Below are 18,074 nucleotides of genomic sequence, written 5' to 3'. Positions count from 1 at the left end.
ACATACGTATACATATATGTGCATATATACATACGTATACATATATGTGCATATATACATACGTATACATATATGTGCATATATACATACGTATACATATATGTGCATATATACATACGTATACATATATGTGCATATATACATACGTATACATATATGTGCATATATACATACGTATACATATATGTGCATATATACATACGTATACATATATGTGCATATATACATACGTATACATATATGTGCATATATACATACGTATACATATATGTGCATATATACATACGTATACATATATGTGCATATATACATACGTATACATATATGTGCATATATACATACGTATACATATATGTACATATATACATATGTATACATATATGTACATATATACATACGTATACATATATGTACATATATACATACGTATACATATATGTACATATATACATACGTGTACATATATGTACATATATACATATACATACGTATACATATACGTACATATATAAATATATGTACATATATACATATACTTATATGTACATATATATACATACATATACATATACACATATACATACATATACATACATGTACATACATACATATATGTATATATATACATATATGTACATATATACATATATGTACATATATACATATATGTACATATATACATATATGTACATATATACATATACATACAAGTACATATATGTACATACATACATATACATACATGTACATAAATACATATACATACATGTACATAAATACATATACATACATGTACATAAATACATATACATACATGTACATAAATACATATACATACATGTACATAAATACATATACATACATGTACATAAATACATATACATACATGTACATAAATACATATACATACATGTACATAAATACATATACATACATGTACATAAATATATGTACATATATACATATTTACGTATATATATACATATTTACATATATATACATATATGTACATATTTACATATAAATATACATATTTGTACATATTTATATATACATATACATATATGCACATATATATACACATATATAAACATATATATACACATATATAAAAATATATATGCATATATATACATATATATACACATATATATACATATATGTACATATATATACATATATATACACATATATATATACATATATGTACATATATATACATACATATATACATATATATACACATATATATATACATATATGTACATATATATACATAAATATATACATATATATACATAAATATATACATATATATACATATATATATATACATAAATATATACATATATATACATATATATATACATAAATATATACATATATATATATACATAAATATATACATATATATATACATATATATACATAAATATATGCATATATAATATATATATACATATATATACATATATATATAAATATATACATATATATACATATATATATATAAATATATACATATATATACATATATATATAAATATATACATATATATACATATATATATATACGTATATACATACATATACATATATACAAATACGTATATACATACACATACATATATACAAATACGTATATACATACATATACATATACACATATACATACATATACACATACAGTACATATACATACATATACATACATACAAGGTGACTCCCAAAAAGCGGGCCCCAACTCTAATTAGGGGCTGTTTTTTTGTTTTTTGTCCGAATGAAATGAAACTTTGGTCATAACTAGTTTATTATATTAAAAACGTCAGATCAAAACCCAAGGATCTTTTTTCTCCGTTCTACAGCATATGCTCTAGATCGCCTCCATTTAGCTTTTGTTTTTACACATATACACACATATACACACACATATACACACACACATATATATACACATATATTTATACATATATACAGACATATATATACACATATATACATATATACACACATATATGTACATATGTATACACACATATATATACATATATATACACATATATACACATATATATACACACATATATATACACATATATGCACACATATATATACATATATATACACACATATACACACATACACACATATATATACACACATATGTATACACACGTATATATACATATATATACACATATACACACATATATATACACACATATGTATACACATATATATATATACAAATATATATACACACATATATGTACATACACACACATATATATACATATATATATATTTACACAAATATATACATATATATAAGCACACACACACATATATACATATATATACGTATATATACATATATATGCACACACACATATATATACCGATATATATGTATATATATACATATATATGCACACACATATATACACGTATTTATACACACACATATGTACATATATGATGATTGCAACGTCTTGTCAGACGAGTTCCACTCCCTCAGACATTTAAAATCCATGAGCCCAAATGTCTGAGGGAGTATCTATACAAATATGATGTTACAGAGTCTTAGCTTTGTACGACAGCTAAGTCTCTCTCTCGGTTCAAATGTTGAGATTCAGCAACAAGTAAGAGCAAGATAGCCAGCAACAAATTAAACTGCAGACCAGCTTAATGCGGGTACTGGTCTTCCGCTTTATGGTTTTTTAAATCAGAGATTTCCTTCTCCTAGAAAGGTTGCCTTCACCACGGCTTACGGGAGCCCTCCCTACTCCAATACACACACACACACACACACACACACACACACACACACACACACACACACACACACAAATATACACGGTGCTAGTTGGCCGTTGACCCAGAAAAAGAGTTCATTCGCCCTTTGGAAGGTCTTGTTTTTAATCCTGTGTCAGATCATGTCATATGCTACTGATACCATGTAACCCAGTACTACCTGCCTCATGGTCGGGTCACCGGCGACTAAACTTGTTCCCCCACCAGACTTGTTTGGTGAGGAGGGCGGCTAGTCTCCCTGATATACATATATATATATACACACATATATATACATATATATATACACACATATATACATATATATATATTTACATATATGTATACATATATATATATTTATATATACGCAAATATATTTTTCCAATTATATTTTCACTTTTTTATTCATAAGTATACTTTAATTTATCAAAGTCAATGTAATTACAGAGAACAACATACAAATGACAAACGGCTGTATTCAAAATTTAAGTATGTTAACCATCTTACCATTGATTCTATTACGTAAGTTGACTTGCACAATGCTTGCCAGCACCTGTTTCGTAGCACAAATTATTCATTTAATTATATCAATCAATGAACTTTTTTCGTCCTTTTGTCATCAGAAGAAATCGCACTTACAAATTTTACAAGAAAATAAAGAAATTTTGGAATGATTACAAAATTATTTTTGTTTTTTTCATTTTATTAGGTTTTATTTTTAATTTTCAAAGTCACTAAATTTAAAAATCCATATGTATTAAAATTGTATATTCCACAGGGAACTCATTCATATGTAATTTATTGATGTTGGCATTCTGTAGATGGCCAATGTAAATGGAGACTCTCTGATATTATTGTAGCTCTTTTGTTAAAACTGCAAATGTATTTATCTAAGCTAGCACGAACGCCCGATAAAACTCGGTTGTAAAGTATGCTTAATGGATTTATAATTTTTGCGGAGTTCGTATATATTATTATAAAGTTAATGTTCTAGCGATTTTTATATGTTATAAAGTTGCGATTTTAAAAATAGAAAAAAATATATCCATATCACTGTGGTGCATTAGCTTGAATCGAAACCGAAATAAAATCTTATGAAATATATATATATATATATATATATATATATATATATATATATATATATATAAACACATATATGTATATATATATATATATATATATATATATATATATATATAGGTATAAATTGAGTTTCTTCAGCCATAATCGAAAGAGAAACCAAACACTTATGAAGAATTCTCGATAAAATTATTTATAAAAAAATATACGAATTAAGTGTCATCAGCTATAGTCCAAACAGAAACCAAAACTTATTAAGAATTTTTGATAAAATTATTCATGACAAGAAATATAAGAACATAACAATTAAACGACCTGGATATAAGCGCAACACGCACAACGCACACACGCTATCGTATGAATATATAGATTATTTATAATTGATCTATATATTTTTACTTAGATAATATTAATAACACACACACATATATATATTTATATTTATACAAAACTAATTACTTCATCTGTTAATTTGTAATAAGCTCCGTCGATTAGACTTAAATTTTGCATAACCATAAATTTTATTTTAATACATATACTATTATTTTTGTTAAAATTATTTTATTGGATATATAAATTTTTTAAAACTTATTTTATTTCATATATAAATATTTTAAAATTCCTTTGTACTTTAACTAGATTCATTTTATTACCAATTAATTAATTTTAATTAACCATTTTGAACATTAATTTAAGATATTTCTAAGTTTTTTTCCATCAATATTTCATAATCCGTTCAAGGGCGGTAACTTATTTCATAATTAAAGTAACATATTGGAATATAAACTTTTGCCATATATATATATATATATATATATACATATATATACATATATATATACATATATATATATACATATATATATACATATATATATATACATATATATATATACATATATATATATATACATATATATATATATACATATATATATATACATATATATATATACATATATATATATACATATATATATATACATATATATATATACATATATATATATACATATATATATATATATATATATATATATATATATATATATATATATGTTGTTTGTTTTGGTTTTAGCGATATGTTTTGAATTAATTCAATTATTTACGAAAGCGGATTTTTACCTAAATGCGAGCTGGGAATAATTTTCCCTTTAAGAAATTTGGTACCCGCACATGGGGAGCGGTATATATATTATTTTTAAAATGTTTCATTAGAGTGACTGGATACAGCGATATATATATATATATATATATATATGTATATATAAGAGCAAATATTTAAATGTTACATGTTAAAAAACACTTTCAAAAAGTTAAAAACATATTTAATAAGTAAGTGGATAGTCCTTAATCCGCGGAGTTTCGGAGAAATACTTTCCTTCTCACCAGAGGATAGGAATTAGCAAAATGCGGGATCGGATTTTGTATGCAAAGTATTTGATGAAACTGCAAGTAAGTCAAAGATCTTACTTGGTAACAAAAAGTTAAGAAGAGGAAATATGGTGAAGAAAAAGGTGATTTCACGTGAATGGATAGTCTGGTGAAGGGTAAATGATCCAATGACGGTAAAATCCAAGGAATTCGCGTAATTGGAAGAAGGTCCAAAATAATTCAAAAGGCCGTGGAATAATGCAAAAATAGGTACAAAGAAAAGGGGAAAGTATGCAAATAATATTATTAAAAGAAAAATAAGATATGCGTTAGGCTGCCGACACAAAGTGTAATTAAGAAAAATGGATTAAGAAGAAGAGAAAAAAAAAAAGATTGAATGGTGATTGAATTAAATATAAAATAGAAAAGCAAATGTCAAAATTTTTATTTTTATATATATATATAATGTATATATATATACACATTATATATATACACACATTATATGTATATATATATATATATATATATATATATATATATATATATATATATACTTGCAAAAGTACCCGTCGTTGACTGGGTTCAAAAACAGCCTACAGAAAATGGACTCTGATTTATGACAGTATGATAGGTTATGAAAAGGAAGGGTTGTAAAGAGATAGCTTCGAATTTGGGTGTATCAAAACCAAAGCAAAATATGATGAAAGTAAAAATAAAATAGATAAACCCCATAATTTATTATACCATATCTGTTCACACTGAAACACTTATCATAATAATCTGTGGATCTATATTAAAAAACCTTGTTAAACTTTGTGACATATTTCCATTCTATGGAGGTCAGGCGCGAACGAACACACCATAATTTTATTATACCATATTTCTTCAAACTGAGACATCATTATCAAAGTATACTTATGCAGATAGATATGAAAAGTCTTTATTAAAGTTTGTGCCTATTTCCATTGTATGGAGGCCAGGCGTAAACGCAGACCCCACAATTTTATTATACCATCCCTATTTAAGTTAAAACATACTTATCAAAGTATTCTTATGTACACCTATATCAAAAACACTTGTAAACGTTTTTTTTTAATTTTTAGATTTTTTTATTTCCATACTTTGTGGATCATACGCGAACGCCGACCCCACAATTTTAATGAACCACCGTTCTGCCAGATCAAACATACCCATTCCTGTATCTCGATACATCTCCTATCATTATATGTAATCAGTTTTTTAAAATAGTCAACCATATAGAAGTCTATTCGTGACCAGACACACACACACACACACACACACACACACACACCGCTTTATATTATATATATATCAGCCCCTCTGATGAATTGTAGACGACGAAACACGTGTTTGTGGATAATTATATTTTAACAATAATATATATGCCGCTCTCCATTGATTAAAAGGAAAATTATTCCCGACTCGCATTTAGGTAAAAATGCACTTTCGTAAATAATTGAATTGATTCAAGACGTATCCGAACAGTCAGCGAGGTGGACGAGGAGTAAGGGTTTAGGTCTCTTACCATGGGGTCTCGATTTCGAATCTCGCTAGATTCAGCCATTCTGGCACGTGTAAGTGCATAATTATGTTTTTAATATATATATATATATATATATATATATATATATATATATATATATATATATATATATATAAGAATAATAGTATTTCGACAAAATAGAGAGAAAAAAAAAGGAACAAACTGTGTGATTTGTTCATCAACGTTTCGTCATTATTTCATCCAGAGGAAGTCTCGAAATAAAGAGGAAACGTTGATTAACAAATAACACGGGTTGTTCCTTTTTGTGTGTGTATGTGTTTTCCGGTAAAATATTCTTTATCAATTATATTTTCGCTGTATGGAGAGCCTACGCGAATGGAAATTCCACGAATATCATTATACCATCTTTAGAAAGAACATATACTACCCTTAGATCATAGGAAGAAAACCAAGAAAGTATATTTTATTTCACGTTCGGACCAAAACCAACATCATATGTTTGAATTTATTTATTTATTTTTACACTGCGTCTTTTGTGATCGGGAGATCCTATTTATTAAAAAGCAGAATAGAAGGTAATAAAATGCTATGGACATTAAATTAACTCATTATATATATATATATATAATTCGTAGTATTTTTCAACTTTTATCGCCCTTTTTAATAGATAAGATCTCCCGATCAAATAATTTATAATCTGGAAGCCGTGACACGGACACATGTTAAAGATGTTAAAATTTTAATATATAAATGCTTGTGTTCAACAGAATTGTTTGATTTATTCCCTGCCTCCTTTGTCCCAGGTCGTTTGACTTGTCGGTCCATTGGTCTCCGTCAGTTTTTTTTTCTCATGGAACTCTTTTCCTACTATTTTTATCAGTTTTTAAAAGCATATTTTGTATTTGTGTTAATCAGTTTTCCTTCTTGCTAGCTCCTTACATAAAACGGTTTCATACTTTGTCTAGGGCGATTTCTATTATATATTTTTTTATAAAACAAGACAAAAAATAATGAATATTTTAAAACTGTCTAATGGACAACTATATTTTGTCCTGGATATCTTCAAGTCCAACATAAACAAATTCCTGATGAACCGCCCCCGTTAAGCAAAACACTTTATCAAATCTCCAATACTAACGTACTGTACACACAATAACCCTTATCTCTAAGTGGCTTCCGGGCCTTGATAAGTGGTGACTACCTTGTAAAAAAAATATTTTTTTCAAACGACATTACTTCGCATCTACTTCTCCGCAGCCTGCATCATGGTCGTCTTAAAATCCAACAATGTCAAGCAAACATAACACGTTCTGTTTTGTTTTTATTTTTTGTTAGGTGGACATCAGCTGTATATCGACATGGCTTACACGAAAAAGAACGGACTAAAAAGGGTCAACGTTTACTTTGACGAAGCAGAAAATTGGCGAACGGAAAATACCCATGAAGCGAGTCTCCTCTTTGCTGCGGCTCATGGAATTGGTCACTCCTTGGGACTCGGACATTCGAGTGACCAACGTTCTATCATGATTTACTTGTTTTACTATCCGGTTAGTGAATTGAGCCCAACTGACAAAATATCACTCCAACAAATTTACGGTAAATAACCCTTGCGGTATATTCTATAAACAGAAATGTGGTAAACCTAAAAACAACGTTTCGCTCACCATATCGCTGGCTTTATCAAGACAGAAGAAAAAGATATAATGGCACGTAACATTATGTACAATCTTTATCTTTTTTTGTTCTCTGTTGATAAAGCCCACGAAACAGTAGGTGAAACGTCGAAGTTTTAGGCTTATCACATTTTATAATTTGTTATTCGTTTTGCTCTTTGTGTAAAGAAAGAAACAAAATCCCGGAAAATTGCGAGACCTCCCCCCCCAAAAAAAATGTGGTAGTAGGCAAGCAGGTTCGAACCCGTACCATGAAGGGGGAAAGGTGTCGAAAATAAACGTGACGCGTTAGCTGTTGCGTCTATCGCCAAACCACAAGTGACGTAGGTTCAAATTAAGGCTAGACAATCGAAAAGAAGCAATGAGTTTCGTAAATATCGGCGAAAAAAGCGACGCCTCCTTGTAGAAAAGTGCCCAGTGAAGAAATTAATTTTTTTGGCCAATTTTTCGGTATTTGTCATCTGAAGGGTAAGCATCAAGATGAATTCAATCCCGAGAAAACTCTTGGCATGTGTCGAAAGTTTTTTTTGCGAGACATACATACATACATACATACACAGGCAGCAGTCGAGATTTAATTCACTACGCAAGTTTGTAGTGCAATTCAAATCTGTAATCTTATATACGTCACAATCATGCTGATACACCGGTTCTCGCCAGACCAACGAAGTTAAGCAACGTTGAGCCTGGCCAGTATCAGATGGGTGACCATTTGAGGAGGCGAGGTGCTGTATATACCGCGAGGTAGAATGCCAGGTTGGGAAACTGGCGCGGTCTATCCTTATCTCGAGTGTAGATGGGACTCTCTTAAGCCGTGTTAGGCATCCCATCTAGTGATGGCATCACGATAAAAAAATACCCTTGATAGCGGAGCATCAAGTATTCATCTACCGACAAGATTTGAAATTGCATACACACATACATACATACATACATACATTTAAACAGACAGTTGAGATTTATATTATAGAAGTACAAACGGATTGTGCTGTTTAACAATGTTGTTTTTACTTACTTTTTGCAGGTAAATCGGCGTTAGTTGCCCAAAAGAATCCAGAGGCGACAACCATCACGCAGATTGATGACACAACCAAAACCTCACTAACTCACACAATAGTCCCGGAATCGACACGCGATCCTTTGGATGGAATTTTTAAACCGGAAACAGAATTATCAGAATTTTATTCTATTCAAACGGAAAGAACATCTTTAACTGCATTGGATTTTAAAAATATATCAGAAGAAAACTTCCAAAGAATTAACCCTGACCCTGCGAATTCATCTGCAGGAAAAGATGATAAAAATTTAGATACTATCATCCGTTCGAGTACAATTCCACAGTCAACAGAAACTCTGTTCCCTGATAACTTCATAATGGAAAAAAAGGCGAAATCGAAAGAAGACCATATTCAAGCAGGAAATACGTCTCCATTTGAAAACGTTTTCACAAATAAAATTACTACAAAAATTGAAAACGTAAACCAATCTTTCAACCGTAACATTAAAATGCTATCTTCAAAACAGACAAATAAAACAGTAAATGCCAAAGATATAGAATCGACAGAAAATACCTTAAATCAAAATTTGAGATCGGAAACGGAAACCAAATCGAAATCAGATGAAAATCAAACCGGAAGTACATCTTGGAGTGGAACTGTTTACAAAAATAAATATATAACGCATACTATCCAACCTGAGTTGAATACGGTACCCACAAAACAAATTGATCAAAGTTTAAGTAATTTTATACTCGACAAAAATATACCACAAAATCCCCTAACCAAACGTTTAGAATCGGAAATACAGACCAAGTTCAGAACTGATAACATTAAAACAACAAGTATATCTTTGTTAGAAAATATCCTTAAGTTTAAAACACGAAATAACAAAACTGTAAAACCCACTATCCGCCCAGGACCGAGAATAATAACCACAGGTCAAACGGACCAACAGATAAATACAGTTAGTGTGCGCGATACAAATATATCGAAAATTCTCTCCAAGACCCAGCTATCAACTCAAACGAAAACCGAACCTATACAAAGTTTAAACACCGATTCTAAAGAATTAAAAAATTCTTCAAGATTATCCAATACTTTAACTACCCAGCTTACAACAGTCACATTATTTAAATCCAGTATCCTAAAAAATAATGGCACGTTTCCTGAAGGTGCGGAATATTCTCCAAACTTGCCAAAGAGTGTTGTTACCGATCTTCCAAGACTTGAGCCATCGGCATTTAGCCAGCTCCATACAAATCGTCCTTATTCTAAGACATTACAACATTCTTCAACCGTGTCAAATAAAGTAGCTATCCAGCTTCCAACCAGATTCAGTGTGATTAATCTTCATGGCCCTTTTTCAAAACAATTGCGTGGTTCTTCAAAACCGCCCAACATTGTAGGTACACAGCCTCTAATTGTTAAGCCAACGAAGTCCGATCGAGTCAACATTATTCGTTCTGTTTCGAGAACATTACAAGATTCTCCAAAACCGCCAAACATCGTAACAGCCACGCTTCCAACGCATAAACTGACCAAGATAACTCTGGCGCAAGATAACGGTCCTTCAAGACCTTCAAATACTTTAGCATTTCATCTCTCAACGACTAAGCCGCCCTCTACTGTCGGTCGGATCCAACGAAGTGGTTCCCAGCCTCTAGGATCAGCAATCCCACAAACAACTGGCATCATTTTAACTTCGCAGCTAAAACCCAACCAAAAGATGCTAGCACTTTTCTCAACAACAAGCCGTCCGCAATTTTCGCAAGTAAAATTAATGCTAAATTCTAAGAATTTGGCTTTGATTAGTTCAAGAGATGTTGGTTCAACCACGGCAATTACTCCTTTATCTGATAAGACAAAATTATTAAACTTAAATATTAATGACACGCATAACATTTCAGCAACAGTGATAGATCACAATGACAGTTCAGCATACCAATATCGATGTGATTCTAAGATTGACAACTGTGAAGGCTTTTTCTGTTGGTTTTGGGAAAAAGTCTTGGAGGTTTGTTGCCGATTCTATCGGTGGATTTGTTCGGTTTTTCGAAATCGGCTTAATTAGGATTTAATACATATTTAAAAGAATTTCGGAAATTATCTTGCATATTGTACCGTTATAAATTTAGGACGAATAAAAATGTCTTAAATTGGAGTACTGTTTCCCCATCTAAGGAGTTTCCGCTCAGAGCATTTTTCTTATTAACTTGGTAAAGTACAAAACAGACTTCGAATTCCAGTTTAGGATATTATTTCTTTCCTACAGATCCATTTTTTGTTAGAAGAAAAGTTGCTAATCTTTCTCTGTAGTAATATAATACGTACTCTACCGGGCTCCAATATATGCTCCGCCCTCAGATAATAATTCCCCGCGTTTTTTCTTTCGTTACAAGTTTCTTCATGGAAATCATTTTTTCGTTACAAGTTTCTTCATGAAACCACGATGTAAAAAGCTTAAAAAATATAGGCTGAAACGAAAAAATTGTCGCACTAGAAAAGACGACGTGATTCCATTTCCGTTTGATGAAAAAACGGTCTTCTTATTCTTGTTGCAGACCATCTACTAGTTGGCCAGTTGTGTACAAATCCTGAGAGCGATAGAAGTCTTCTATCGTCTGAAAGTAATACAATGTTCAACGGTCGAGATCGGATATGCCCCGCTATACAACTCATCTCTCTAGCGATCCAAGTTCCGACAATAGAATCATTGCCAGCACTCTCAACATGCAAATTCGGACGGTTCAACGCTTGAGAACATAGCTCAGCGCATCAGGCGACCCACGGTTATGGTCTTGTGATTTCAAGTGAGGACCACCTTATATCTTCGAAGTCGACTTGAAAGTCAACACCGAAGTGTACCTGGATGTGCTGAAGAATGTGGTCATACCCTGGCGAAATGTGGTGTGGCCGCTGGCAGACGCTGAGTGTGGCAACAGAACTCGGCGCCTGCCCCCAAGTCTAAAGAAATCCAGGTTTGACTTCAGAAGGAGGGTTACGATTTTGTGCCATTCTGTCAATAGCCCATTCCCTCTCCCCGCGACCTAAACCCGCTGGACCATTTCGTTTGGTCATACGTCGAGAACATCACCAACATGACCTCTCGCAACACTAAAGCCAGCTTAATTGCCGCCATCCACAGAGTTCTCGCCGGCGCTTGTGGAAAAGGCATTCTCCCAGTTCCGGACCCATATAGAGGCGGTGATTGAGGCCGAAGGCGGTTACATTGAATAGACGGTAGCTCTACGACATAATCAAATTAGCTTAATTTTTTCAATAAGTTTTAAAATAACGCTGCAGTGTTTTCTTTAGGGCGAAATTTTTATCGTTCCACCATATACTTACTTCAAAGTCAAACACTTGTCAATAAGTTTTGGATTAACTAGATTTCTTGTCCTCATCACGTGGTGCAATTTTGTTCCTCTCCTTTTCTCGCTACGGAATGCATTTCCCCTCCCTTCTTTTCACTTCTTTTTCGGCTGTGTCGTTAGTTCGCGCACTTGCGCATCTATTACATCAAGAATTTTTTTTTTTTTAGGGGGGGGGTCTTTTATCGTTAAAGGTCTTCATACCTTTCAATATTTATGTCTTCTGCTTTTGTTATGAAGGATGGGATTGAGTTTTGCAAAAAGAAAAGAAATAAACAATCGCTATGTTTGTTGTGGCATTTTTTTGTCAAATCTTTTATCTTCAGACAGGAATGAATTTTTACGTTTCTATTATGCAAGTTTACACACAACACACAAAGAAAACACTACACTTTTCAGGGGTTTCTTACAGTTTTAATACTAGTAACTAAAAAAACAAACAAAACAAAAACAACGTTTATTTATATTCCAGAACAAGGTCGGTACCTCATGCAAACCGGATTGCGTAATAATAAAAAGGTCGCAGACACAAACCTTTATTCAATTTCAATAGAAAAATGAGAGCATGAAAAGTAATATGGTTAAGCTTAAACATGGAAAAGTAAAGGACTAGTTGTTTAAACTGGAAAAGAAAAGGACAAGAAGTTCTAGTAAAAAAAATATAAAAAAATAACTTAAATATTGCAGCATTAAGAATTGATTATATGTTATAAATCGAATTAAAAAATTCTTAATGCTGCACTATTTAAAGTTATAATTTTATACTAGAATATCTTGTCCTTTTCTTTTCCAATTTTAACCATATTACTTGTCATGCGATCATTTTTCTATTGTAATCCATGATTTTTCCAGGCTTCTAATAAATCTACTTGTTTTTTTTGTTTAATTTCAGTCGTTTTTTTTTTGCACTCAAACACATGTAATAATTTATAGCACTCGTCTGCTTTCAATAAAATCCCGAATTATCTCCCCTTTCATGCTGTTTCACTTGTTACTTCTCTTCCGCAACAGCAGTGAATTAGTAGCAACAGTACGCGCTGAAGCGAGTGGTTGTTATGTGAACCAGTCATAAAAAGCGTCGCTCACCTTACATATTTTTACGATTTTGAAAATCAGAATTCACCATAATTTTTTTTTTACTGAACGAAAATTGAAAATGTTTTTTCACAATATAGCTGAGAAGGTTAACTGTAATAATGGTTTGAAATTTTGTCGAAAAATGAGTGAGCGGTAAAGCTTTAAAATCAGTTCTAAACGGACTTAAACTGCCACTTAATATATTCAAACACAGAAGTGTTTGAATATATTGTTAAGAAAAATATATATGCAAAACCCTGTCAATTTAAATAGTAAAAAACAAAACCTTTCTCAATGAACGTCAAAAAATATCCAAATCATCCGAAACAATTTAGAGGAAATTATATGCATGTTTGACATTATTTTTATTGATGAAATCTTTTAGAGATGAGTAATATATATATATATTTATTTTAAACCATGAATTCTTATGTGACAGACTAGATGAGAACGAAAAAAACTTGGATGTATGAGATTAAAAAAAAAAAAAATCCAATCTGAATCGCTACTTCGGGGCCCGTGGCGCAGTAAATAGAGACGTTGAATTTACGCTTCCAGGAAAGCATTGTCTGAAGATAGCGGTTTCAATCCTACCCAAAACCGGCCAGAGACATAGTTGGTAAAAAAAAAAAAAAAAGTGCTGAGACAACAACAACTATGGAAGGCAGTAATTACTGAGGATACAGTGAGAACCAGCATCCCTATCCCGTCGCGGTTAACCACCTGATAAAGGCCAAGGAAATAGTTGGCTGAAACAACTAGATGAGGATAATAGTTCACAAAAATAAACAAATATGTTTGGAATTATTGAAAAGATAAAAAAAAAATGGCCTATTGAAAGATTCCAGCAATTGCAGGGGTAAACGATGGAGGGTGTGGGGTGACTTGATAGGGGGAAAAAAAATTGTCAATTTAAAGCTGTGTCCGCCTAATTTCTGTTGCCGGTCAATCGCCTCTCTGATTTTATGCCGTTTTTTTTTTTTGGGGGGGGGGGTGTTTCTACACAAAAGAAAGTGATTGGGTTTCGATCGTGGTTTTGGTCATAGTATTCAAATTCAGTTAGGTTGATTAGAAGGTGACAGCAAGCGTTTTGTTGAATTAGAAACTCCCGTGTCACGCTTAAAATAGAGTCATTGGTTAGCAGGCTGGCATATCGAGCAAAAATGTCTCCGCAGGTTTGGACTGGTCCACAAAGTGCCGACCCTTTCTCTAGAGACGAATACCTGTAGAGCAAAATCCGATGGATGCAGAACATGATTGAGTTTTGCAAAAGGGAAATTAAAAAACATGTACTATCTTAATCCTTTTTTTTTTCAAAGCGTGTTCTATTATTAATAGTAACGATTAGCCATTCATCTATGCTCAATAAACGTGCCCATCCCCGCTTATCAAGGCTCCAATGCATCTCAAGGATAACTAACGAATTTCTCAGATAAATGGTAAGGCAAATATTTTAAGGATTGGCGTATAGTTGAAATGGGAAATTTTTTTATGTAACTAGTATTTCAGCCCGGCGTTGTCCGGAGGTGTATGCTGAGAGGAAATTTTTTTTTTTTTTTTTTTTTTACTTTTACCCCTATTATGACCCCATGACATTTGTTTTGGACTCAAATCAAGTTTTAAGTTAGATCCATGTCCAAGGAACCTATATCTAAAATTTTGAGTGTTTAGACCCAAAATTGGCTGAGGAGTTTGGTAGAGTTCTCAAGGTACAATCGTTGAACTTTGACCGCTTAACAGCCAAATTTCTGTCCGAAAACTGATTAAAGATTTTCCCAAATCTCAGTACCCTGTATATCAAATCTCGGGTCTGTAATTGACAGAGGTATTGCGTAGGGCACGTTCACTTTTATAGATATATATTACACGGATCGGCACAAATTTATTTATATTGGAAATGCATGTCATAGACAAAGACATGAACAGAAATGTACAATGGTTGTTGGTTGGTTGTTTTACGGCATATCAACCCTTTTCAGGTTATTTAATGCCGAATCCAAAGATTTTGAAGAAAATGTTTTTAATAGAATATATTTGTTTTCAAGTCGGTTTCTATTCAAACCATAGTTGGAACTCTAACAGGTACTACCATTCCGGGTCAGAGTGGACCTGGGAGCAATGGCAATTAAAGAGTGGCTCCACACTCCCCAAAGCCCACAAGCTGGGGCCTCACCACTAGATATAGTTTAAGGTCATATCCAGGACCACAATGTTTGTAGTAAGACGAGGTTTTACTGTAAATGTGAAGAAAACGAAAGGTTGGAGCCAATTCGATAATAAATATAAAATAAACCAATGAGTGTCTTGTCCACCAGTTTTCAATCACAAATGTCCAACAATCTTTATTGCCATTCAATAAAATTGGACGAAGATATGACATTTAAAATAGCCATCTATACTAAATCTTTTTTTTGTATGCGTAGTTATAGTCATACTAAAAACCTTTTTTTTCTATATGTTGAAAAAGAAAAAACAGCTTTGTTATATACGAGTCGTGGAGTTGCATTCACTAACAAAAGTTATAGCCAATTTTGTATATTATTTTACACATTCATTTTAATTCACTATATTTTTTTATGGGATGACCATCTTTAGTTACTATTACGTGTAATTATATTCATGCAGATATTCTACGATTTTTACTTTGCGTAAAAAGATTATAGCAAACAAACCATTATGAATATATATAATATAAATAATATATATATAATATATATATAACATAATATATAATATATATATAACATAATATATAATATAATATACATATAATATAATATATATATAATATATATATAATATATACATATAATATAATATATATATAATATATATATAATATATACATATAATATAATATATATATAATATATACATAATATATACATATAATATAATATATAATATATAAAATATAATTTATATAATATAATATATTATATAATATAATATATAATATATAAAATATAATTTATATAATATAATATATTATATAATATAATATATTATATAATATATAAAATATAATTTATAATATAATATATTATATAATATAATATATTATATAATATAATATAATATATTATATAATATAATATATTATATAATATATATAATATATAATATAATATATAATATATTATATAATATATAATATAATATATAATATATTATATAATATATAATATATTATATAATATATAATATATTATATAATATATAATATATTATATAATATATTATATAATATATAATATATTATATAATATATATAGTGGAAATGGTAATTAATAAAAACTGAAGAAAGTGCTCAATACTGTTGTAGAGCAAATATGCGTTATATATATATATATATATATATATATATTGAGGTGACAAAAAAAAAAACAAAAAAAAAACGGCCCAAGTTAAAAAAAAAAATTAATCTATAAAGTTATTTTAAAGTTTTTGTTGTAAAAAAAATCAGATTTTCTCACTATTCAGACCTGTATTACAAAGAGGGGGATGCAAAAAATGAGTTGTGGTGTGAGGAGAAATACAAACTAAGATAGAGAGGAGAGTTTTAAAATATAATCTTAAAAAGATAAGATACAAGTTAGAAAAGCATTTCATCCAAGGCATGGAAATTGTTAAAAATGTTTTTACAATAGCCTTTAAAAATAAAAGGTACAAGATTCAATTTGAAATTTATTTATCTTCAAAGTGCACTTTTATAAATTTTACAAAGTAAGTTATAAAAATGTAATTTTAACTTCTTTCAGAATAGAAAATCTTTAAAATTTAATGAGGAACATATTTCATCTAGGTTTCATTTACAAATATTCAGTACATAATGAGAACAATAGAGATGAAAATTTCAAAAGGACTGTATTTATTAATGCTTACGGTCAATAGTAGTCCTCGCCAGCGAAAGTCTTTGTTATTGTTATTCTATTATCATTAAATATTTTGTGTCCTGCGCTTTCGCGCGAGGACTAATATATATATATATATATATATGTTTAAAAAATTCTGACTACCAAACTCCTATCACTTTTTGGTCTATAGGCATAAAACTGAATATATTGGGAATTCGAACTCATGCGAAAGTTCGTTTGGGTTTTAGCCGGGAGAAAAATCGATTCAAATGTTTGACAAAAAAAAAATAAAATAAATAAATAAATAAAATGAAATT

General features: G+C 30.4%; 1 protein-coding gene across 1 annotated transcript in view; it reads left to right on the top strand.

Moving 5' to 3' along the window:
- Positions 1-13,426, top strand: part of LOC145267148 (uncharacterized) — a 44,995-nt gene extending 31,569 nt beyond the window's left edge. Inside the window, exons 5-6 of the mRNA XM_080123194.1 lie at positions 8,117-8,377; positions 9,479-13,426. Coding sequence (XP_079979320.1) covers positions 8,117-8,377; positions 9,479-11,523 — 2,306 coding nt within the window. The 3' untranslated portion in view covers positions 11,524-13,426. The remainder of the gene's footprint in view (positions 1-8,116; positions 8,378-9,478) is intronic.
- The last annotated feature ends 4,648 nt before the right edge of the window (positions 13,427-18,074 follow it).

This window comes from Euprymna scolopes, chromosome 42 (assembly GCF_053919585.1).
Source record: "Euprymna scolopes isolate OS-2025 chromosome 42, ASM5391958v1, whole genome shotgun sequence".
NCBI lineage: Eukaryota > Metazoa > Mollusca > Cephalopoda > Sepiida > Sepiolidae > Euprymna > Euprymna scolopes.
The sequence above is the reverse complement of the archived record's forward strand: the minus strand, read 5'-3'. Positions and strand labels throughout refer to the sequence as shown.